The sequence below is a fragment of the Glycine soja genome, chromosome 14, assembly GCF_004193775.1.
Source record: "Glycine soja cultivar W05 chromosome 14, ASM419377v2, whole genome shotgun sequence".
Lineage (NCBI taxonomy): Eukaryota > Viridiplantae > Streptophyta > Magnoliopsida > Fabales > Fabaceae > Glycine > Glycine soja.
The window spans coordinates 26,567,644-26,593,575 of NC_041015.1; the positions used below are offsets into that span (position 1 = coordinate 26,567,644).

General features: G+C 33.1%; 1 protein-coding gene across 1 annotated transcript; it reads right to left on the reverse strand.

Annotated features, from left to right (window-relative positions):
• Positions 1–18,930: 18,930 nt before the first annotated feature.
• LOC114384495 (ethylene-responsive transcription factor ERF014-like) lies at positions 18,931–20,225 on the reverse strand. The gene has a single exon (XM_028344165.1). The coding sequence runs from the start codon at positions 20,071–20,073 to the stop codon at positions 19,336–19,338; it is 738 nt and encodes a 245-aa protein (XP_028199966.1). The 5' UTR covers positions 20,074–20,225; the 3' UTR covers positions 18,931–19,335.
• Positions 20,226–25,932: the final 5,707 nt, after the last annotated feature.

Genomic DNA, 25,932 nt, shown 5'->3' on the forward strand with positions numbered 1-25,932 from the left:
TTATTCACTCAACTTTATTGTTTTTTTTTTTTTTTCCGAATTTTTTTTTTTTCGAATTTTTTTTTTTTTTTTTTTTTTTTGCCTTTGAGAAACAACATTTCATTCAGCATGTCCAACATTTAACCAATATACAATGTACATCAAGTATGGCCCAAAATACATCATGAAGCATAGTCAACAAAACAAGTTGTCCAATGAAACAAAAACCCCCCACACTTATTCCCAAAACAATTCCAAAGCTCCAAAATTCCTTAAGGATATGGTAATATCATGGTTTTTCACTTAAGGCTTGTAGTGAGCTTCAAAACAAGGAAAGGGAAACAAGGCTCAAAAGGGCTATCAAAAGAATTAATTCAAGGTAAGTCCATTTGGCTAGAAGCTTATAAGAACAAAATTGCCTTAATCATTTCCAAATATGCATGTGAATTAGGACGCATCAACAAGAATCAAGCCAAGGCTATTGTGCAAGCAATCAATGGGGCAAAACACACCAAATGATTATAATGATGGATGGCTCAAATTCTCACAAAGGTAAAATCATCACTTTCAAATTGAGCTTTCAAAACTATCATGACATGTAGAGAAGAATCAAGGATTTCAAGTCACAAAATGTCAAGAACTTTTATTTTCAAAACAATTACCCATTTCTTGAACATATCCTATAATTCAAAGAAAAACATGCAAAGTCGTACGTGCACATGAAATTGACCCAAAATATTAAACTGAAAATCCGACGAAACTAACAACATTAACAAATTAACACAACTAACAAATTAACAAAACCAACAAAACTAGCAAAACCAAAGAACACTCCCCCCCCCCCCCATACTTAAACAACACATTGTCCTCAATGTAGCACAATTAAAAGATTAAAAACAATTAAATCATCAAAGAGAATCGGACAAGTGTAATAAAAGCAAAGAAGGAGATAGGAAAAGAAAAACTCCCTAAGTCATGGTGGAGGAAGAGTAGGGTGGAGTAAGGAAGTCTCTTCCACCACTACGTCCACTAAAGAAGGGTTCGTGAGGAATGTCTTAAGTCGATGTCCGTTGACCTTGAAGCTCTTGTTTGTGGAGTCGCTTTTGATCTCAACTGTACCATAAGGAAAAACATTAGTAACAACAAAAGGACCAATCCACTTAGACCTCAACTTACCACTCATGAGTCCAAGCCTAGAATTATACAATAACACTTTTTGCCCAACCACAAAGTCTTTTTTAACTATCATGCTATCATGGAACTTCTTGGTCTTTTCTTTGTAGAACTTGGCATTCTCGTAGGCGTCTAGGCGGATTTCATCTAACTCACTCAGTTGCAACTTCCTTTCCTCGCCAGCTTGATCCATAGAGAAGTTGCAAGTCTTCACTGCCCAGTATGCTTTGTGCTCAATTTCCACTGGAAGATGACATGCCTTTCCAAAGACAACCCGATAAGGAGAAATTCCTATGGGTGCTTTGTAGGCAGTCCGATGTGCCCAGAGAGCATCATCAAGCCTGGTACTCCAATCTTTCCTGCTTGGCTGCACAATCTTCACAGCAAAACACCCAAGACTGAAACAGGGACTTTGTTTGTATTTAGATTAATGCAAACCCAATTTAAAAGCAAGAGATAAGAATTTAAAATAGAAGATAGAAGATAAGGTAAAGAAAAGATAAGATATTTAAAGATAAAATTAGAAGATCAAAGAAAAGATAAGATATTTAAAGATAAAATTCGAAGATAAAAGATTGAAAGATCAAAATAGAAGATAAAGATAATAGATAAGATAAGATAAAAAAAATTTAAAGATAAGATATGATAAAATATTTAAATTGCGATAAAGATAACTACTTCTAAGAAATTCAAATAAATAAGATCTAAATCTACTAAATCTAAATACTTACTCCTAAAACCCAACAGTAAAAAATAAGGAATAACTACTTCTAAGGAAGACCGACAATGAAAATAAGGACTAAAATCTATATATTAAAATCGCTAAAACCTGACAAGTCTAATTAGCCTAGATATATGGACTCTGGATTTGTCTGTTATCAATACCAGTGAACTAATCAACACTAACACACATACTAACACAATACTAACAATTAAACCTAAAACACGAAAGGATTAAACACACAACAATAGCTAGCTATTATGAACCTTTGGACACTGCTCCCCGGCAACGGCGCCAAATTTGATCGAGGCCGTACCCGAATCAAATAAACATTAAAATGTAGTAACTAGGAAGTGATCCTAGGTCGTTTCCCAACGAGCAGTGACAAGCCAAATGTTCATAATATACTTGCAGTAACAGTAACAGTAACGATGAGGGGGTTGTTTGCTTTTGTAAATTAAACAGCGAATATATGTGAATTAGAAAATATCAGAATTAAAACACGTTGCTTCCCCTTGATTCACAAGCAAGTCTCTTATCCTAGGTTACGAGAGTTTATCCTTTATCAGTTTAACCACTTAATCCAACCCTAAATTAAATTACTAAGCGAAATTCAACATAAGGCATTCATTATGTGATTAAGCATCACATACACCAATTACTCATAAACGATCATTAAGCATGAACGTAAATTAAGCGCAGAGACAATTAATCAAGCACTAAGCATGCATGAATTAAAAGCAACAAATTCAAAGTAATTAGTGAAGAGGAAAAACTAAACAAAATTTAACAGTAATAATAGAACCTCAAAGAGAACTGTGCTTGATCCTCAAGGGAAAACAACGCTGCGGACTTAGCCTTCCATTAATCAAATAGAGAATGAAATTTTATTGATAAAACTAAAAGTCTGAACTGGAATTGTAAAAAAAACGAAAATAAAAGAGAAAGAGAAGAGAGACTAAAACTAAAAACGAAAAATAGAAGAGAGAGAGGAGAGAGAGAGAGTCTCCCGCGAGGGAGAGAGGGCGTCTCCTAAACTAGAACCTTGGTGCTGTTATATAGTTTTTTTTCAGCCCCAAAGCTTACAAATATGTTTTAAATCCAGGCCCATAAATAAATTAAATTCAAATCTAGATAAGATAAGATAAGATCTAGATTAAATAATATCTAGATGAGAAATTCAAATCTAGATAAGATAAGATAAGATCTAGATTAAATAATATCTAGATGAGAAATTCAAATCTAGATAAGATAAGATCTAGATTAAATAATATCTAGATGAGATCAAATCTAAATAATATCTAGATAAGATAAAGATAAGATAAGATCTAATTCTGTAGAATAAAATAGTCTGCCCTCTTCAAGTCCAAGCTCAATTCTGGATTCAAGCCCAAGCCCAATTCTGGATTCAAACCCAATGCTTCATTAATTCCTGAAATTAGATTAAAAACATCAAATTAGCTGAATGGGCCCAAATAATAAAACTGCCTAATAAATTTGACAATTAAGACTAATCAGTATTTAAAATGGGGCAAAAAAGGGTTAAGAAATAGGAGAAAATGATGGCACATCACTTGTTTGATTGTTGTATAATTGTTGGCACTGTGTTCCTTCAATGTTAGAAGAATATTTCTTGGTTTCACCATTGACTTTGTCATATCAACAATAATAATCTTCTCATTCAAAGTCAGTCGACCAATATATGGATGTCCAACTAATGACTTAGCTAATTCATGATTGTGACTCCCACACATTAACTTCACCATCCATCCTTCGCCTCGCACCACTGGTTTCACACGCAACTTAAAGGGACACCCACATTTTCTACTACCAGTAATTGTTCGTACTAAATCTTTCTTCCTAGGTCTATACTGATTACTCCTTTCACAACCAATTAAAACAAATGAGGTTCTTCCTCCAATACCAGTATCTGTGTCTAATCTCATAATCACCGTCACAAAACCACTATCATAAGCAATAGATCGAGCTCAATGCAACACATCATCATGGGTAGCAAACACCTACAATGCAATCCATACATGTTTAGTTTTCAAGGGATATCCATTTACTTACTTTAACAAGAAAAAACATATTAATACCTTAGAAGTATTAAAGGTATTAGAACAATCAACATGTTGATGCACACTAGCTTTCTCTCCATTTTCTTCATTTACACTAGGTTCTTTTTCATTTTCTTCATTCATATCAACTTCTTTAGACGTTATGCTGTCATACATCCATTGATCTCCGTACATCTTAACACAACATTGAAAAAAATTCAATGACAAAAAAACAACCCCTAACCACACCACACATATACTATCCCACATTTCTTTTTAATTTTTTTTACTGCATTTAATAATATAATACATTAAAATTAAAAACCATATATATATATATATATATATATATATATATATATATATATATATATATATATATATATATATATATATATATATATATATATATATTTAAAAACCAAGAAATCAAGTTTTAGTACTTAAAATTGATAACCATATATATTAGAATTGCTAATATTTTTGTACTTAATTGCAATTCATAAAATTATAAGCACTAAAAAACTCAAGTTTAAAATAAAACGACTCAAATAAATCATTAAGTTTAAATGTTTTTAAAAATAAATACCACTTCCAATCTATTAAAACAAAAACTTACAAATGAATTATGAAACTATACCTATTTAAAAATATTTTAAATAATAATATTAATTATATTTAAATAAACAATAAAACAAATTTTTTAAAAATAAAAAAATTAACTTACAAATTATCAATCCGTAAGTTTTATATGCAAACACAAAACTAGATCGAAGAGAAGTTGCAACTTACCTCCGCCGTTAACAACCACACCAACCACCACCACAACCATCACTTGTCGACATACCACCGTAACACTTGCACCTCGATCAAAGTGGACACATTGGACCTCTTCTCTCATGAGAATGAATGAATGCAAAGAAAGCACCAAATGAATGAGTGAAGAAGGTAAAAGGAAGAAGAAGAAGTAAAAAGGATATTTCTAGAAATACAAAAAAAATGTTGGGTGCACAAAGCAAAAGCCGAAAGCTGAATGTATTGTTTTAAATAAGTTATGTGGCTTTCACCGACCCAATTTATTGTGGGTTTTGTTTGGGAGTTGCTATTGCCACCTCAGTATTGCTCCTAGCAACCCTGCCCAAGGAAATTACAAACCTACCCCTTCCTTGAGAAGGTCTTTAAGATGCATCCTTTTTTGTCATTGTCCAATCGCAATCAAGCTCCCATTTCTCCATTTTGGGGTCAGCGAGGTAATCAATCTTGCCTTCTTTTCTCTGCTTGATTATACAGTGACAACTTGTGTTTTTCCTATGTAGTTTTTCTTTTTAAAATTATTTAATTTTATTTACTTTTTTTAAGCAGTATGCCCCATACTCAATAGGTAGACCACATGGACGAGTTGGTCCCAAGAAGGACGATGTGGGTCCATCACATGGTGTCGAATGAGTGTTGCATATGGCTTTTGCTCGTTAGCAAAGAGCTTTAGCAACTACAAAGGAGCTCACACCTCTTATTCCATCTTGCACTATTGTTAACCAACATTATCAGTAGTGAGTTGATAATGTCTTTCTTGGTGAGCTTTGGGGATCACATGTTGTTGATCTTAGCATAAATTATCATGTAACTAGAGTTAGAGTTAGTTTAATTGGTTAGTTCATCATGTAACTAGAGTTGGAGTTAGTTAGTTACAATTTAATTACTCTTGTAACTAACTATATAATCAATTGTAATAACTAACTATTGCAAGCTTATTCATTCAATGATAATCTAGCCTTCCTATTACTCTTTTTCCTTTAGCTTTCTCCGCAAGCTATCATGGCAGATACGAATTCTTTGAGTTGATGCCTTCTGAATGTGAACTATTGACTATATGGACTAATTTTTCACTTTATCTCAATCATACATCAGTCCTCTAACCAGAGACCCTTTCTCTATGCCTTATCAGCTTGCTGCACTAGACACTTAAGTTGATTATCAACATGATTTTTTGTAAGTATCTTTATATCTGTCTTTTTTTATTGTATAATTGCATTGTGCTCACTTATATTTGTTTTATTTGGATTTGAGGAAAGTGTCTTCTGACACTGAGCCATATAAGAATTTTAAAGCAATTATGTTTTAACTTTTTTTTTTTTGAATGGGGAAACAATTAGGACTTTGTAAGAGATTTTCAAAAGAATGTTTACAAGCATAAAACAGAATTTCCTTTGTAAGAGAATGGGAAACTTATCTCTTGATAAAACTCACCTAGAGTTAGAAAGACTAGGAAGGATAGCTCTACATTAAGCCATAATAGCGTGAAAATCAGAATTTCCTAGAGTAGGTAATGATTTGTTGTCTACCACAGTTTTACAATCACTTTCAAAAACAATATCATGGTAACCAAGCTCCAGTGTCCATTGAATTGCATGAAGTAAATCCCAAGCTTCCGCTGATGGAATGGCCCACGTTCAAGCATTATGTTTTTCTCCACGTTCCACGTTCTGTTTTGGTTATTTCCCCGTTGAAATTTTTCAGGAATTTTGTTTTCTGAATCTGGTCCATTTTCCTTCCATATTCAACCCTTATCTTTGTAACCACCTTCAGTAACAAATCATGTACCTATCCTCAAGCCCACGTTCTGATAACAAATTGGTTGAGCTATATGATGGACAGACTATATAAATAGGATGGGGTGCTCTCAGTTTTGGATCGCCAAACTCATTTCTCTATTCAGAAAATACATCATCTATTCAGAGTGAGTAAGGGTCTGGAAGAACAAAACTGTCTTCGGGTTCGTGTATGCGCCGCTTTGCGTTCGATCTGCAATGGCTGGAGGTACGCTCATTATATTTAGTTTCTACTGTTTGATCTGAATATGTCATTTAAATTTATTTGCATCTTTAGATCAATACTTGTATATTTTTACATTTGGTATCAAAGATTGTTTGTACCTCTGCCTTACTTGTTGGGTCGTTCCTATTGTGCGTTTACGAAGTTTATTTTCTGAGTATATGAGTGTTATGTTTTAAGCCTCCTTAATTTGAAATAACATAAAAATTAGGAATGATATGAGTTTTCTATTTTTTCTGTGATTTAAAACGTGTTTTTAGGTGTCTAAAATGCATATAATGGTGTTGGTTTTCGAAATCAGGTTCATGGGTATTAATCGAATCTTTATGACCCGGCTGGAGGTTGAAGACAAACATTCACGTGTTTTGTTTACTGATATGAAATTGTTAATAGATATTATTTTTGGAGAATACTAAACAAAGCAAGTGACTTGATCCAGTGGTGGATGTGATTTATATTGCCTCATTGTTTCGGGTTCGAATCTCACTAGTAGCCTTCTAATTGCATGTTTTCATTTTTTAATAAATAAAAGGAATGCATAAGTGAAAATGCCTTGGGCTGGTATTAAACCCTTGCCCTGAAGCATGTAATAACATCCTTTGCCACTAAGCTATTGCATTTTATTTGTTTATTATGTGCAGTTTATATATATATATATATATATATATATATATATATATATATATATATATATATATATATATATATATATATATATATATATATATAACCGCTGAATGATAAATCATTTATGTACAAGTTATTTTAAAAAATTGTATGTCTCTAAGCTGTGTCGAACATGCAATATTATGTTAAATACTAGTATGCATTGGATTTGATCCTTTAAAGTTTATTACATGTTGAATGGATATACATAAAATATTGTTTTGAATTGGTATGATTGTTATACATGTAACTTTTATGATTTAATATTGAGCACATTTGCATCATTAAGTATGTTATGCAAAGATTATTTTTAAGTGATTAATATAATTTTATTAAATTAGAGAGTAGCCACAACATCTTTAATTGAGTAAAACTATATGCTAAATTTATAATCACATTAGAAATATTAATTGTGATTAATCATATGTAATGTGATGAAATCTACCCACAAGAATTTTGTTGTATTTTTATGATTAATTAGGATAAAATAATATATTATATTTCTTAATTTACCCACAGGAATTAAGGAAAAGAACATGATTTAATAGTTTTATCATAAAGTTGCATAATGAATCTAATTGAGTAGGACTTTAGCCCACAGACAAGTTTTGTGTCACTAGATTCATATATTGAGACATGATTTGCATTGGCAAAACATGACATTTGTTTAGTCTCAAATTTGCTTAATGAGCATGTGTGTTTGTTTGCAGTTTCACAATCTATGAATATTTCTTGTGACCTTCCCATATTGAAAGGTGATAATTATAAGGTTTGGAAGGAAAGAATTCTCCTTCATTTGGGCTGGATGGATATTGACTATGCTATAAGGAAGGATGAGCCACCGGCTATTACTGAAACTAGCGAACCTGATGTTGTTGACCTTTATGAAAAGTGAGAGAGATTTAATCGTCTCTCCGTTATGTTCATAAAAACCAACATATCCACTAGTATATGGAGTTCAGTTTACCAACATGATAAGGTCAGAGATTTGTTGAATGCTGTTGATGAATAGTTTATGACCTCTGAGAAGTTGCTTGCTAGCACACTCATTATGTAATTCTCTTCCATTAAGCTTACTGGAACGAGAGGTGTGCATGAACATATCATGCGCTTAAGGGACATAGTGGCTCAGTTAAAAACCCTGTAAGTTACCATGTCTGAATCCTTCCTGGTACATTTCATTTTGTCCATCCTACCTCAACAATATGCATCCTTTAAAATCTCCTACCACACACAGAAGGATAAATGGTCTATTAATGAACTGATGACCATGTGTGTCAAGAAGAGGAGAGATTGGTAATGGAAGAGGGTGAGAAGGTAAATTTGACTACTTCTGCTTTTGGAAAGGATAGGAAGAAGTCTGTAGGCACCAATAAAGGAAAGATTTTGATTCAACCAATAATTAAAAGAGTCAAAGTGTTTCTTCTGTAAAAAGAAAGGACACATAAAGAAGGAATGCCCTAAATTTAAAAGTTGGTTTGAGAAGAAAGGTACACCATTTACTTTCGCTTGTTATGAATCTAATATGATTAATGTGAATCATAATACATGGTGGATTGACTCTGGTTCTACAATCCATGTTTCTAATACCTTACAGGGTATGAAAAGCCTAAGGAAGCCAGTGGGAAGTGAGCAGTGCATCTACTCAGGGAGTAGGATGAGCTCGCATGTAGAGGCCATTGGAACGTGCATCTTAGTTTTAAGTAGTGGCTTTAAATTACATTTGGAGAAAGTTTTTTATGTTCCTAGTTTTTGTAAAAACTTAATTTCTGTTTCTAAACTTGCACCCTTGGGATTCTATTTTAATTTTATAGAATTTGGTTTTAATTTACTGAATAAATCTGAAATTATTGGTTGTGGTCAGTTGATTGATGGTCTTTATTCGATTGAATTGAAAAGCGACGCTACTTATAATTCTATGCACGTTTCTGTTGGGTTAAAATTATGTATTGTGAATGAAGAATCCTCTATGTCATGGCACCGGAGATTAGGACATATCTCTATTGAGAGAATTAAGAGATTAGTGAATGAAGGAGTACTTAGTGCTTTGGATTTCGCTAATTTTGAGACTTGTGTAGATTGCATTAAGGGTAAGCAAACTAACAAGTCTAAAAAGGGTGCAAAAAGGAGTTCTAATTTATTAGAAATCATACATACAGACATATGTTGTCCAGACATGAATGCAAATAGTCTGAAATACTTCATAACCTTTATAGACGATCATTCACGATATATGTATCTCTACTTACTTCATTCTAAGAATGAAGCTTTAGATGTCTTTAAAGTTTTTAAGGCTGAAGTTGAGAAACAATGTGGAAAACAAATTAAGATCGTGAGATCAGATAGAGGTGGAGAGTACTATGGTAGATACACCGAGGATGGACAAGCACCAGGTCCATTTGCAAAATTTCTTCAAGAACATGGGATTATTACCCAGTACACTATGCCTAGTTCTCCGGATCAGAATGGTGTGGCAGAATGAAGAAATCAAACCTTATTAGACATGGTGAGAAGTATGAGGAGTAATGTAAAGCTTCCTCAATTTTTGTGGATTGATGCACTTAAGACGGCTGCATATATATTAAATCGAGTTCCAACCAAGGCTGTCTCAAAGACACCTTTTGAGTTATTCAAGGGTTTGAAACCAAGTTTGCAACATATACGCGTTTGGGGATGTCCGTCTGAAGTAAGAATTTATAATCCACAAAAGAAGAAACTAGACCCTAGGACTATTACTGGGTATTTCATTGGATATGCTGAAAAGTCTAAAGGGTATAGGTTCTATTGTCCATCCCACAACACTAGGATTATGGAATCAAGGAATGCAAAGTTTCTTGAAAATGACTTCATCAGTGGGAGTGATCAATTTCAGAACATTTCTTCTGAAAGGGATCACTATGAAGCTGAACCTTCTGGGATAGGTAATAGATTGTAGTCATTCCCACCCCTCAAGTCAAATGGGTGTTAGACAACTAGTGATTGAAGTTCCACAAGCTGTTGAAAGTGATCATGTAGATCAAGTTGTTTGTGAGGAACAACATGATAATGTTGAACAAATTGGTGAAGAACCGGTTGAACAAGTTCCTCAGCAGGATGACCAAGCAGCATTAAGAAGATCTACTAGAGTAAAAAAAGACAGCAATTCCTGGTGATTATGTAGTGTACCTATAAGAATCAGACTACAACATTGGAGCCAAAAATGATCCCGAGACATTTTCACAAGCCATTAGTTCTAAGGAATCAAATTTGTGGTATAATGCTACGAGGGATGAGATGGATTCTATGACATCTAACCAAGTTTAGGATCTCGTTGAGTTGCCTGTTGGTGTAAAAGCCATCAGATGTAGATGAGTCTTCAAAACAAAGAAAGACTCAGAAGGAAACATTGAGAGACATAAGACAAGACTTGTTGCTAAAGGGTTCACTCAAAGAGAAGGAATCAATTACACAAAGACCTTTTTCCCTTGTATCTAAAAAAGACTCTCTTCGAGTAATTTTGGCATTAGTAGCTCATTTTGATCTTGAGTTGCATCAAATGGATGTGAAAACGGCGTTCCTAAATGGTGATCTAGAAGAAGAGGTTTACATGAAACAACCTGAAGATTCTTATCTAGTGTTGGTGAGTACTTAGTCTGCAAGCTTAATAAGTCCATCTATGGATTGAAATAAGCCTCCCGCCAGTGGTATTTAAAATTTCATGAGGTCATTTCTTCATTAACTTTGAAGAGAATGTCATGGATCACTGTATATACCAGAAGGTCAGTGGGAGTAAGATTTGTTTTCTTGTACTATACGTAGATGATATTCTACTTGCGACTAATGATAAGGGTATGCTATATGAGGTGAAACAATTTCTCTCAAAGAACTTTGATATGAAGGACATGGGAGAGACATCTTATGTCATAGGCATAAAGATCCATAGAGAAAGATCTCAAGGCATTTTAGGTTTGTCTCAAGAAACCTATATCAACAAAGTTTTAGAGAGATTTAACATGAAAGATTATTCACCAAGTGTAGCTCTCATTGTGAAGGGTGACAAACTCGCTTTGAGTCAGTGCCCCAAAAATGATTTTGAGCGAGAACACATGAAAAATATTCCGTATGCTTCAGCAATTGGAAGCCTTATGTATGCTTAGGTTTGCACTAGACCTAATATTGCGTTCGCTGTTGGAGTCTTGGGAAGATATCAAAGTAATCTAGGTATTGATCACTGGAAAGCTGCAAAGAAAGTGATGAGATATCTTTAAGGAACAAAGGATTACATGCTTATGTACAAACGAACTGATTGTCTGGAAGTGATTGGCTACTCCGACTCAGACTTTGCTGGTTGCGTTGATTCACGAAGATCAACATCTGGTTATATTTTTATGGTAGCTGGAGCTGTATCTTGGAGAAGTACCAATCAAACCTTAACTGCTACTTCCATTATGGAGACTGAGTTCATTTCCTATTTTGAGGCTATCTCGCATGGTGTATGATTGAAGAGTTTCATGTCTGGCCTTAGAGTTGTGGACTCTATTTCTAGGCCACTAAAGTTGTATTGTGACAACTCTGCTGCGGTGTTTATGGCTAAAAATAACAAAAGTGGAAGTCAAAGTAAGCACATCGACATCAAGTACTTAGCCATAAGAGAACGTGTTAAAGAGAAGAAAGTGATAATTGAACACGTCAGCACTGAGTTGATGATTGCTGATCCTTTAACTAAAGGCATGCCACCAAAGAATTTTAAGGATCATGTAGTACGAATGGGACTTAGTTCCATGATGTAATTTCATTGTACGTACATTTGTTATTTTCAATGAAACTCTTATTCAGTTAGATATTTTCTCATATGGTTTTGTGCACATATTTATTTATTTTGAGAAAAAAAAACCATTTGGTTTAGATCTAGAATAAACATATGATTTATTCATTAAGTTGAGAGCTAGTGTTGAGAGACTTGATATATTGTGATACATAGAAGATATTACTCATCATTAGAGGACCTATCGCCATGAATCATATATTATGTTTCTTGTTACGGTTGATGTTGAGTTAAATGGACCAAGTGGGAGAATGATGGAATGGCCCACGTTCAAGCATTATGTTTTTCTCCACGTTCCACGTTCTGTTTTGGTTATTTTCTCGTTGCAATTTTTTGAGAATTTTGTTTTCTGAATCTAGTCCATTTTCCTTCCACATTCAACCCTTATCTTTGCAACCACCTTCGGTAACAAATCACGTACCTATCCTCAAGTCCATGTTCTGATAACAAATTGGTTGAGCTCTGTGATGGACAAACTCTATAAATAGGATGAGGTGCTCTCAATTTTGGATCACTAAAACCACTTCTCAATTCAGAAAATACACCATCTATACAGAGTGAGTAAGGGTCTGGAAGAACAAAACTATCTTTGGGTTCGTGTATGCGTCGCTTCGCGTTCGATCTGTAATGACTGGAGGTACGCTCGTAATATTTAGTTTCTGCTGTTTGATCTGAATATGCCATTTAAATTGATTTGCATGTTTAGATTAGTACCTGTATATTTTTACATCCGCCTCTTGTGGTCTCAGGACACCATGGAAAAAACTCGATCATCTTTGTTTTAAGAACTTATTTTTGTCATTTCAAATGCAAAGACCAAAACCACACAGATTTTCGCTTCAAGAGATTGTTGTGTCTAGATTCACCTTGATCGTGTTTTTGGGTGATTTTTGCCAAAATAGCTGCTGTCGGGGAGATATTTGCCCATTGGTGGTGGATGGGTTGCATTTGGCCGAGAGCCATTCTTTGAGATATTGATTCGAGGTTATATGGATGGTGCAATGTCGTGATTGTTCCAAACTTTATTTCCTTTTTTATGAATTATGTTTTAACTTGAGGCATATATAACGGTAAAATGGTATTTTTATTAATCACTCGTTTTCCTTTTTTTCCCGCACCCACCGAAATTTTTTAGTTCAAATATATCTTTTCTATTACACTTTATTTCTCTCCAGCCAACTAACCTCTATTTTCATTTTTTTACTTGTTTTTTTTTCTTTTTCTCATCTATTCATTTTGCACTACTGGAAAAACTACGTTTTAAGTCGATTAAAATGCCCATTTTACGACGGTTTTGAACCGTTGTAAAATAAGGCGTCATATAAGGTAAAAATGTTACAAAGACGGGTTTTATAATCGTTGTATATCTTATTTTTTACGACAGTTGTAATATAACCGTTATTGTATGTCGGACCAATTTATGATTGTTGGTAGCTTAACCGTCTTAGTTCACCTGTATGCTGATCCTATTTTCTATGACGGTTACCATATAACCGTCTTAGAAAGTTCTAACTACAATGACGGTTTGAGAGGGACCGTCTTTATATGTATCTGTAGACAATGGCTTTCTACGACGGTTATTGGACAACCGTCATAGTATATCCAATATACTAAGACGGTTATTACATAACCGACGTAGTAAATCAAACATACTAAGACAGTTGTATAATAAACGTTGCAATATTTGCGACTTTTTTTTGTTTATATTTTTTTTGTCTATTGTATCTTTTATCATTTTCAACATTGATGGGAACCAAAACTATCATAATCATTTTCAACATAAATAAAATCATTTAACTACAACAAGTGTGAAAAAATCAATATATATATATATATATATATATCCATTACAATACAATACAATATTATGGTATCATCATGGTCTACTGTAATATAAGCCTAGAAAAAAAAAGTTTGAGTCTATGTTTGCCAAGAAAATTTCAAGAAAATAAATTACAAACCTGCAAGCTCAACAACATAATCATGTGGAGGCTGCTCTTCCACAAATCTGAAATCCATGTTTCCAATATTTTGAATTTCCTTAAATATCCATTCTGGTGGAGTATCTTCACGCAACAACTTAAGGTATTGATAGACAAAGCCAATGATATCAAAGATATGTTAGAATATGCTATAGGGAACTTTGACCTCACACTTAAAACCAGAACAATATGCTAAAATTATCCCTAACCAAGCATGCCAAGAATTTTTCAATTGGTCCAATAAAATTTAACATCTTATAGCCTCTAAATATTATGTATGGGAGAACATTGACCTCACAGTTAAAACCAGAAGAACAATCTGTTAGAATTATCCCTAGGTCCTCCAGAACAATCTGCTAGAATTCATTTTGGTTTGAGAATAATTAACTCTGTTTAAAGTTTAATAAGCTTGCAAATTCGTGTTCCAGCCAGACTTATTTCATGTTCCATATCAACAAGGCAGGATGACTCTTAAAAGTTAAAACAGAACTATACACACGCATTGGCCTAGTTTCAAATCAAACTTCTCTGGCACAATAGAAAAAAGTTAAGATGCATAAATTAATTTTAATTTACAAGTTTGATTTATTTTAACTTCTAATTTTCTTTTTTTTTTTCTGGTAAGTGTTTATTGAGAACTTTATAGTAACTTGACTGCAGTCATAGATATACAAAGAGACCCTATCCATATAATACTCATTTCAATAGCATTCAAATTTTGACATAAGGAAATTCAAAAGGGAATGAAAACTCACTAAGTGTTAAAGAAGAAAATGCTTCCTCCATCCTTAGTAGCAATGAGTATGAGAAGCACCAAAATCATAGCAAAGGCAAAAACTCTAAACCCGAGCAACCATACAGGGTTGATTCCTTTCAAACAAGGCCTCCAAATTTCATCCTCGTACAAAGTCGATGATGTTTCTTTCTCTCCTTCCTTGTTACCATTTCTTGTTGCTTTCTTCCGTGAAACTTCATACTTCAATATAATCAATGAAGAAATGATAGCTGGAAACAGAACCAAAATGGCACAAACCAAAACCAAAATGGCACTAAAAACACTTAAATTTTGTCCCATTAATGATTAAACATCTAAAGAAAATTATCAATTTATGTATACTACATCTCAATCAAAATAGAGTATATTTTAGTTTAATTGAAAATTCAGTCTCATTCCCTGAATCTCTAGTCCAATTCCAACTATTAAAACGTACCATTACAACAATGGAATAAAAAATACACATACAAATCTACCGAAAATGACAAACAATTTCAGAAGCAAAATCAATGACTAAGCTGCTGCATTACTTGACGTTTAATAGCACAATAATATCTTGGCATAAAACAAAAAGTAGTAACAGAACTAAACCCTAAGCAATTCGCTTTGGATCTCAAAAGACAAAGAATATCGCAACAATTCCAATTCAACATATTACAACTAAAAAGGCCGAACCAACCTAAGAAGAATCCACCAAACAGACAGGCCGTCCAGATCTCGTCGTTTACACGCGCGCGACTACTGCTGTGGCGGCAGAAGCAGCGACGCTGCCGAGGAACGAGAGGAATCCGGAGCTGTTAGGCTCCTGATCGTCGAGAAAGAGATCCTCGGGAACGCGAAAAGCCCCGTGCGCGCACACGATCGCCAATCCAACCATGAGGGCAGAGATCAACAAGGATCCAACACTGGTGAGCAAAATGACAAAGGTGTGTCCGAAGAGGACGACAGGCTAATCCGAAGGGCGAAAGAGATAAAGGAACGACCACGACGCGAGGAGACCGAAGAGGACAAATAGCGAGAACGAATGCTGATGAGCGAGAGCGCAAACACCAACACGATTAGGGTTAGGTAATTTATTGACCGAAACGCATTACAATATACAAAGACGGGATTATGCGATAGCCGTCGTAGTCTTATTTCTGTTAATTACAACATTGCCACCAGGTTACATTCTAAGACGATTCTTTGTAACCGCCTTAGAATGTACGATGTAAAAATCAATATTTCTCCCCTGAATTACAAAATTGTCACCGCCTCCTATTCTAAGACGGTCCTTCAGAACCGTCTTAGAAACGTCGTAAAAACACCCTTTTGTAGTAGTGTTGGCTTCCTATCTTTCTTTCCTAGTCACCAATCAGAGGGTCAGTGACGAAATTTTTTACTTTTAATAACAGATTTTATCATTTGCTAAGATTGTAACAATAACCTTATCTGACATATTCAATGATCACCACAAAATCATTTGACAATTTTGAGATAAGATTAGAAAGTCTATCACAAGCATTCGTATTCTGCGTATTAAAATAAAATACTTGTTTTACCTCTTCAATATAAAGTTGAATAAAATTGATTTTAAACTGAACATAACTAAAATGCGTGACTAAAATAATCTCAATTAATTTTCTTACCTTACAGGAGCAGTACGATAAATTAATTGAATTGAATATAATACAAACGAACCCTTTAATGACAACTTTTGGGTAACTGGGCCAGGGCCATGAAGAAACCTCTTGGAGCCGAAAACTCATGGTCACAGTTCACACATTTTAGACCAAATAATTGTATATTTAGTAAAATTCTGTGGGCTGGGTAGCGAAGAAGGAAAGCAATGCTGTGGGCTTTATTGTTGAGGACAAGCCTTCTAGGTAAAGTCACATACCTAATGCATATCACGCTGAAAGAAAAAAGAATATAACAAATTGTTTTTTTTTTGGCTGTGTGTAAGGGAGCCACGTGCAAGCTAAGGAAATAGCTAAAGATATCATCGAGATGCATAATTGATTTGGGATTATTCTAATTTAATGAATAATCTGAAATTCAAGTCTTAACTATATAACTGTGTTAAATATTGGAATAAGAGATTTGTTTTATTGATCCTATCCAAGTTTAACAGTATTGCCTCCGGTAATTAAGCGTAGATTGCAGTTCTAAAAAATAATTGGCAAAGAAAAAAACATCACTGTATAATCTTGGAAATATATGATACATATGTTTCCTTGATCGAAATCTACTATTATTGCTTAATAACAACTTCACTAAACTATGCCTTAATAAGGCCAAGCCTGGATCATTAAACCCATGCCGAGTGTTGGATCTTGCCTTTCATTTTGTTAGGATATTATTCTTTCCCACAATCATTATTATGTGAAAAATGAGAGAACCCACATGAAAAACCATAAATAATTGTTTCTACTTGTGTGGCCTGTGTATACCTGACTACATAATCGATAATCATATCCCAAATGTCTTTTCCTAGGAAGTCCGAACATGTAATTTACACAACAAATACTACTAAACTTGAAATGACAAATACCAAGAGTATCCGTTTTTTTCAGTCCGTACACTGATAAGGGCATCTTGTTGTTTGGATTAGCATAAATTGATACGCTCACCAAATAAACTATTTACATACTTCCAAAGGGGGGGGACTAATAATCTGCAGACAATACCACACTCTGTTGGGTATAATTGCATTAAGCAAGGTAACCCCTTGTTAATATAGTATCAAATAAAAGAACCCTTCTGTTTATTAGATAAATTACAAATATTGGATTTGATTGAAGCTCACATGCTGTGTCTCAACATGCAACGTTTAAATTGTCATTTAGTTATATCATTTTCATGTGCGAGAAAATAGAAAATATGTTTAATTAAAATTCTTGCATTAGGGACATAATCCTAAGTAGGCCCAAGAATTTAGATGTTGTTCTGATGGTAGAGTATATATAGTCAACGGAATGGGTTGGTTGATCCTCTGCAGTTTCTATCTACATATCTATATGAACATGTAATACCAAAAGCAAAAAGCTTTTTTCTGTACATTTTCCATTGTGAGAGAAAGAACCCATGAAGGGCACCTTGTTGAGACCAGATACAATGTAAAAGGGAACAAGTGATAATGGGATCCCATGCCTTCGCCCATTTCATAAGAGGACAGGTCATGTGTGCTAATTGGCTCAACCCCTTATGATTCAATCAAGTTCATATATACGTAGACCAAAAAGCATCAAACTTTGTCTTTCCTTCAAATTATGCAAATTCGATGATTTCGTATATAATGTATTGTGAATTCGCGTTAATCTAATAATCCTTCCTTGAAACACCAATGAAAATGTTGCTTGTGCCAAAAGTCATTCATTTATTTTTTTTCGCTTGATACTACGTAGTCTACTAATAAATACAGACAACGTAGGCCAAATTGAAGAATACCAAACTCACAGAAATCATCATACAATCATTTTATCTTAGTAGCTTATTATCTTGGACTTGGCCTTAATCAACTTAATTGAAAGCATTTCCCAAGTAAATCCAAAACTCTTATAACAATTCTGTTTGAATTGAGTAACTATTAAAGATTGATAAAAAAATTTCTCAAAATATTTAATACAATTACATATTCAGATTCAAACCCGAGATTTTTGCCTTCACACCTATTGATCCAAGAGTTTAGTGGTGTATAAAAATTCTTTTTAAATATATTCCAATTAAGTTAACTTAAAATACTGAAACAAGGAAAAACATAATTATTCTTTAGGCAGGCAGGCAACGGAGTAAATTTTTTTTCCAAGACTGAGATGAGAGTAAATAGTCCAAGAAAAGACACACTTTTCAATGGTTCAATTTTCCACATTTTGTACGAGTATGATTCCCCCTTCTCGGTAAATTGATAAGCATCTCTGACATTTTCCTATGCAAATAACAGTTCCGTTATTTGAGTATAAAAACAACTGATAAAAATTGTTAAAATAAATGACTTTCGCAAACCCTTTCATAGTGGCCAAAGATTTCTTTCATAATAACATATAAACTAATAAAAAAAGAAATTGATTTTAACTGAGACATTGGAGACCATCTTTTCCCCCCTTCATTTACTACAAAATAATACATGAAAAACTATTAATAAATTACACATAACAAATATTGCATCAGTAATACACATGTAGAAATCCACAAAGGAGAGACCAAAAATTGTCTATTCCTTTGTGGATATCTTCCCTAGAATATGTAATTATAATTTGGTGAGTCAGTGATTGATATCTTCATATAACACCACCTGGCAAACGAATATGAATTTGTGAGCAGAAAAAATAAAAATGGGTTGGCTTGAAAGTAATGAATCACTCTCAGCAGAAACTCCACAAGCGAATGTCACTTTCTTCATACAGATCATCAAGCAACTGTGTTGAATCAATGTCAAAGAATGCCCCACTTAGCATTTGATCAACATACTTTGGGGATTGCAACCCCTCCAAGTCATACCAAGATTCCATCATGGCCATTGATTCATTTGTTTCGTCACAGATAGTAGTAGCAGTAGTAGTAGTGTAGGCCCCAAATGGTGTCAGAAGAGAGACATCATCATCAATTTGGTCTAAAGGAGATGATGATGACATTGATGGTGACGATACAAATGAAGAAGAGGTTGAAGCAAGAGGAGGAGAAGGTGGGGTGGTAGCATTATTAATAGCAATAGCATTATTGTCCAAGAAATTGTTGGCAGCAGCAGCAGCAACTCTTTGGATTGATTTTGGGGACATCATGGCAGTGTCTTGAGGGATGATATAGTGTTGTGAGGAGGAGCTTGAAGAAGGGAAGTTGAGATTGGCTGAGGAGCCTTTGAGGCATAGAAGTGCAGCATCATAGGCTCTTGCTGCTGCTTCAGCAGTTGAATAAGATCCCAACCATATCCTTGTCTTTTGGTTTGGTGCTCTAATCTCTGACACCCATGACCCCCAGCTTCTCATTCTCACCCCCTTGTACTTCTTCTTCTTGTTGTCACTTGATGATGATAATGGTCTCATTGGCTTTGATGATGATGATGATGGTTGTTCTGGGTGGATCTTGTTCTCTGACTTAACCATTCTGAATGAAAGTGTTGAGTGAAGATTGGTGTGAATAAAAAGGGGTGTTTTTGTTGAAGAGGTTTTTCTCTACTGTGCACTCTTGTGATGAGTTTGTGACTTTTTGGTTTTCCTTCTTGAAAGTGGGGAATGAAGCATATGGAAGTCGGGAAGAGATGATGCTCTATTTATAGATAGAGACTTTGGTTTTAAGGTAGCAAAAATCTCTCTAGATGGGGGGATTGTTGCCAGATGGATTTTGGTTAATTTAGATTTAATATTGAGGAATTAATTAGTTCTTAAAATGACTTCTTTTCCTTTGTCTCAGTGAAGCTTCCTTCATATACATATTATATGATGCAAAAACTAGTCTAATAGTGACGAGCAAATAAAACAAAAAACAGTAAATTACCTTCATTTTGACTAATGAAAAGAATATCCTAGTAAACTACTCAACTCACTTGCTTGCTTATGGAGAATATATGTTATTATTATTATTATTACTATTTGAAACTTATTGATTTTATCACAAAAGATATTTTTATTTTATATATTAATCAAAATCATAATATAATCCTGAATTAAAAAATAGTAATTCCTCCACTTTTACTTTATTTAATAGCACCAAAATATAAATATATTCTTAACTTGTTTTCCAATTCAAAGAAATCATACTTATTATTTAAGAGTATAAAGTTGACTTGATGGTTGAATTGGTGGAAGGGAACAAATTTTACGACTGAACAAATTTAAGGGTGCAATCCATTAATGCTTAAGACTAGAACATTAATTTCACTGTCCGTTTCAAGTCTGACTTGTCTATGTAAGTCATCATCTTCCCAAATGACATTTAATAAGCTTTTCTTTAACTGAAAAAAATAAGGATTATTTAATAAGCATACGATTTACTGATTTTTTTTATAATAATATTATAAAATGCTGATATACTATGCTGATTATACAATTTACTGATACACTATTTAATAAGCATATGCAATCACACACAGCTGTGGCTTCTCTGTATTCAGCTGCAAAACCGCGTTTTGAGCCCTCCTTCTTTTCCAAATTAAAATGTGCCTAATTTTATGCGTCACACCAAATTAGTACTACTTTACAATATTTATATTTAAATTTAATACGCAATTCAATGCTTTGTTTGCTATCGCCTGCGTTACTTGACTTTTGCATTCTTTGTCTGTCCCTCTTACTTTGAACTTAATTAACTTTTTATTTATTTATTTTAATTTTAAGGTTTTGAAATGATTCTCTACATGGTACGGCGCAGGACCAAGTAGTTTTGTCTTTTGCTTTGGGAAAGCTGCCAGCACACATGCATGGATGATATATGTCGAACACAACTTTATTTTATATATGCATGGGACATATACTATAATACGAGCCTTAATTTCCTAAGTTGGATCTCACGGTCAAATTCACACGTTCAAGGAGAAAAGGAAACACCTGTAAAACCCTACCAAGAAAAAGGATGATCATGATAGCACAGACAATTAGTCCACTGCCTAGCAAACAGCAAATCAGAATCGGCTACCCAAAGACGTGATCAAGAAACCAAACAACTCCAATTGATTTAGCTTTGACCAATAAGAAGAAAATAAAGGGTTGTCTTAAAGTTATTAGTGTTATTTTGAGATTGATTAGTTATATGAAAAAATTTGTAATCTTAATCCTTTTAGTCTTTTGGTCATATAACTTTTATTCAAATTAATGAAACTTTTTCGAAGAGTTTAATTGTTATAAACCGTTAATGTAAAGTTTTTTCATTGTGAATCAATCATAACTCGTTATATGTATTATTTTATGATTAGTAGCCAGTGTAAAAATAAAATTAAATTATGATTTCTTAATTTTATTTAAGGTTATAATTTGATCTCTTATTTATTAAAAGTTATAAAATGGTTCCTTATGTAATGTATTTTATAGCATGTTGATTCTTTTTGAAAAATTGATAGTTTTCAATTTTGGGATACAATTTTAAACATTTTTTTATTGATTTAAGTCATGAAACTTATGCCATTATATTTATCAACATGAAAAGCATGAAACTTATCCCATTATATTTATCAACATGAAAAACATGAAACTTAATTAATGTTCAGACCTAGAATGGACAAAAATAAGAAGAAAATTGCATGAAAATATGCTTAAGAAGTAACAGGAAAATAACAAAATATCTCCAAATCAATCAAATATTGTTTGTAAGACTCACTTTTCACAAGCAATGAGCCACTAGTTGAGTAATCCTTTATATGGGTCTTTGCTCGCAATCTCAACAATTTCATTGGCTCCCTACTCAGTAGTAGCTAGGGTTGATCTTGATATTTTATGGATTCGGGTGAAATAGTAAATAAAGTCCTCTTATACTCAATTACTAAAAAATATAAATATATATTACATAAAAAATAGTCACATAATTTTATTAAAAAATATGCATTTTATTACATTAAGCAAATAATATAGTTTAAACAAATTTGAAAAAGATACAAATCATTTTTATATAATTTACTTTTATGTTATCATTTATCCTTTTAATTTACATCTCCCAAAAATATTACATACACAAGTATGACAACAGTGTGGGGCAGTGGGTTTGACTCTTCTCATATCCCCATTCCTTGCATAAGGCATGATAAGTTTGAGTTTAAAAGAGACAAGTTTATATTTTTTAAACTCATCCGCAATCCCATCAATCGGGTTTTATTGAGTCTGGGTGAACTTGCATGGAACTCATCATATTTTTTTTTACTATTTTTTTACTGATATTCTAAAAATGTTAGTTTTATATTTATAAAAATTTAATTTAATTTTTATATTTGATCTCTTAAAGAAATGCTCTAGCTCCATCGCTATCTTCTATACACTACGTACTATAAAATATCTCTTTAACATGCTCTTTTAACATCAGTTGTATAAAAAATCCGATGTTAAAAAAAAGACAGTGACATCATTGTAAATAGGTTGAGTTTGTTAACATCGATTTTTTAAAAAAATGATGATGTGTTTAGATATTTACATTGATTTTTATAAAAATCGATCAATTGTTAACATCGATTTTTATAAAAATCAATGTTGTTTTCCCAAATTAAAATCCCAATATCAGTTGCCTTTTCTTTCGCACTCACGGTCAATACCTCCACTCTCAGTCTCACTCGCTCTCTTCACTCTCACTCGCGACATTGCTCACTCTCACCGTAGGTGTTGCCGCTGGCCATCGTTGTCTTTCATTGGCTTGGTCGTTGTCTCAAGCCCTCATCACTATCACTTCTTGTCATAGGTGAGAAAATCTGTATTCTTAAACTATTTTTCTTATTTTAGAGTTTTCTCCTCCATCCTAAAGAATAAAAGCAGAGAAATATGTATTTTATTAAGTTAAGGCTGATACAACCAATAAATGTACAAAAATGAATTGCTAGGTTATGCATTATAGTCCTTTACCTTATTAACATAGTGAGTTAACTTATCCATTTGCTTAAACCAAGACTCTGCATATTGGTAATGGAAATCAACCCTCATTGTCCACATTATATGATTTTCCCTCATCACATTTGCCTATATTAAGCACAACTAAATTAAATTTGCACATCTTATTTATTTGAGTGAGAAGAAAGGTAATTGGTATAAGAAATGAGATACTATGAGTTTAAATTCCAGGAGTCATATTCAAAATTTGTGACAACCTATTTCCCGTTATTCAACTAGTTATCTGCTAGTACTCAAAAGCTTGAAGAGTTGGCCCTTAAGAAATTTAGGTTATTAATCCATGTGACACCATCCACACTAAGATCCCTGGTAAGGGGTTTCTTCTGCTTGTTTTTTCTTAATTATTAATATAGTTATGAAAGACATTCCCTTTTTATTTATATTGATTTATTATTTCTACTCCTTAAGGAATTTATGTGCTATAAAAAATTTCATAGTACTGCTATATGTTGCATCATGATTCATGATTGGTGTTCCTCCTGAAAATCTGCTATATGTTTTAATTGTATCTAATTGATGAATTATTTCGAAAGTGTTAAAGATATAAGTATTCATTTGTGGTGTTTACTTTTGAATATTTTAGTTCAAATTTGTTTCTCAATTTATTGTCATTTGCCTTAGTAGAATTAATTGTTTTGTTATTAGTAAATTGTGGATAGATGATGTCATTCTTCTCTTTACTCTTTAAGGGGAAGTATGTGACACTAGATACAATGGTTATTGGCTTTTACAATTATTGTTGAGTTTGTTCTATTGTGAAATTGATAGTTGTAGTCTTCATGACATAAAATCCTTAATTTTTTTCTTTGGACTTCATTGATTTCAATGCACACTTGCACAAAAGGAGTAAACACATGAAGCATGGACTAGGTAAGAAGAATTTTTTTAGAAGATTAATCAATAAATAGCTTAACTATGCGTGGACTTAAGAATTCGCCGTACTCATCCTCTAATGCTTGGGGAAGATCCTAGTGAAAAAGAGTAACAAGTGGTTGTATACATGTAATTGTTAATATTTTATTAATTATGAGTATTAACAATAGGGGACTATGATCAAACTAAACTAAAAGTACAAAAAAATATTGAACCAATTGAGTTTAAATTCTAACCATTAGCCACTAGCTCATTGATAAGATTGTTGTAATAGTTTATTCCTTCTCGATTTATACCTCCACTTAGCTTTCCTTCTATAAATATACATTTAATAAAGAAATGGTTAAAAGCTAATATCCAGCAAGGAAAAACTTAGTTCAAAGTAATAAACCAATCAACTTACTTGGAAGAATCCTTGACCAATAAATGGAAAATCTATATGAATCCAAATTCATATCCTTCATCATCCCAACATCTTCCTTGCAGTGGTGATATGCGCCAATGATCACATCTTTGTTGCTGTTATCCATGACCTTTCCTAGATAATTATGGGTGAAGGTATTCCATACACTTGGTTCTCTGCTACCTTCCTTTGTTGCACCTTCGAACTAGCACACTATGACAGGCCATTTGATAATAATATAATATACTACACTATTGTTGACTTAGAAGAGTGACTAAACTTTGAGCTTACCTTTTCTGATTGATTGATAATTGCTAAATATGAGTTATTTTAATGATAAAAATATATTGAAAATATCTTTAAAAATATTTATTTAGCAGTTATCTTTGGCTTAAATATTAAGATTTGATATTTTTCTTATTTATGGCTTGCAGATATGAAAATGAGCGATTAAAAGAGCAAAAGATCGAGAAAATATCCAAAATATCAGGAAGTCTTAAGAAGATATCATTACAAGTAAAACAAATCCAAAAGATATCAAAAATATCAGAAAGGAAGATTTTTAGCATCAGACCCAAGTCCACTACAACAACTATAAAAAGGGAGTCAAGCCAAGCAGTAACACAAACGCCACAGGACCCTCTCTAGTAGGGGTTTCATTTACTTTCTTTCTTTCACCCCTCTTATCCTATCAGTTCTTATACCCCATCCATAGTAAAGCCCTCAATGGTCATGAGTAGCGTCTAAGAAAATCATTGCTAGGAATAGAATGACAATTTTATGTCCATGCATTCTTGCAAACATCTAGAATTCATACTTCATGCATTTTATTTGTTGAGTCTCTGCAAAGGAATTTGGAAGATAGATAAATAAAATAGGTTTGTTATCGTGAGGAATCAGGGGCAAGTAATTGAACAAATGTGGGTAGAATATAATCACCTAAATTGATAAAGAAAAATCATAAACTCATAAATCATAGGCAAACAAGGCAGGCCAGGTTCCAACATTATCACGTTCTTGATTTTATTTCTTTTATCTTCTATTTTTATCTTTTTATTTTTTTATCTTATCTTTTCTTTTCTTTCTTATTTTTATCTTAATCTTTT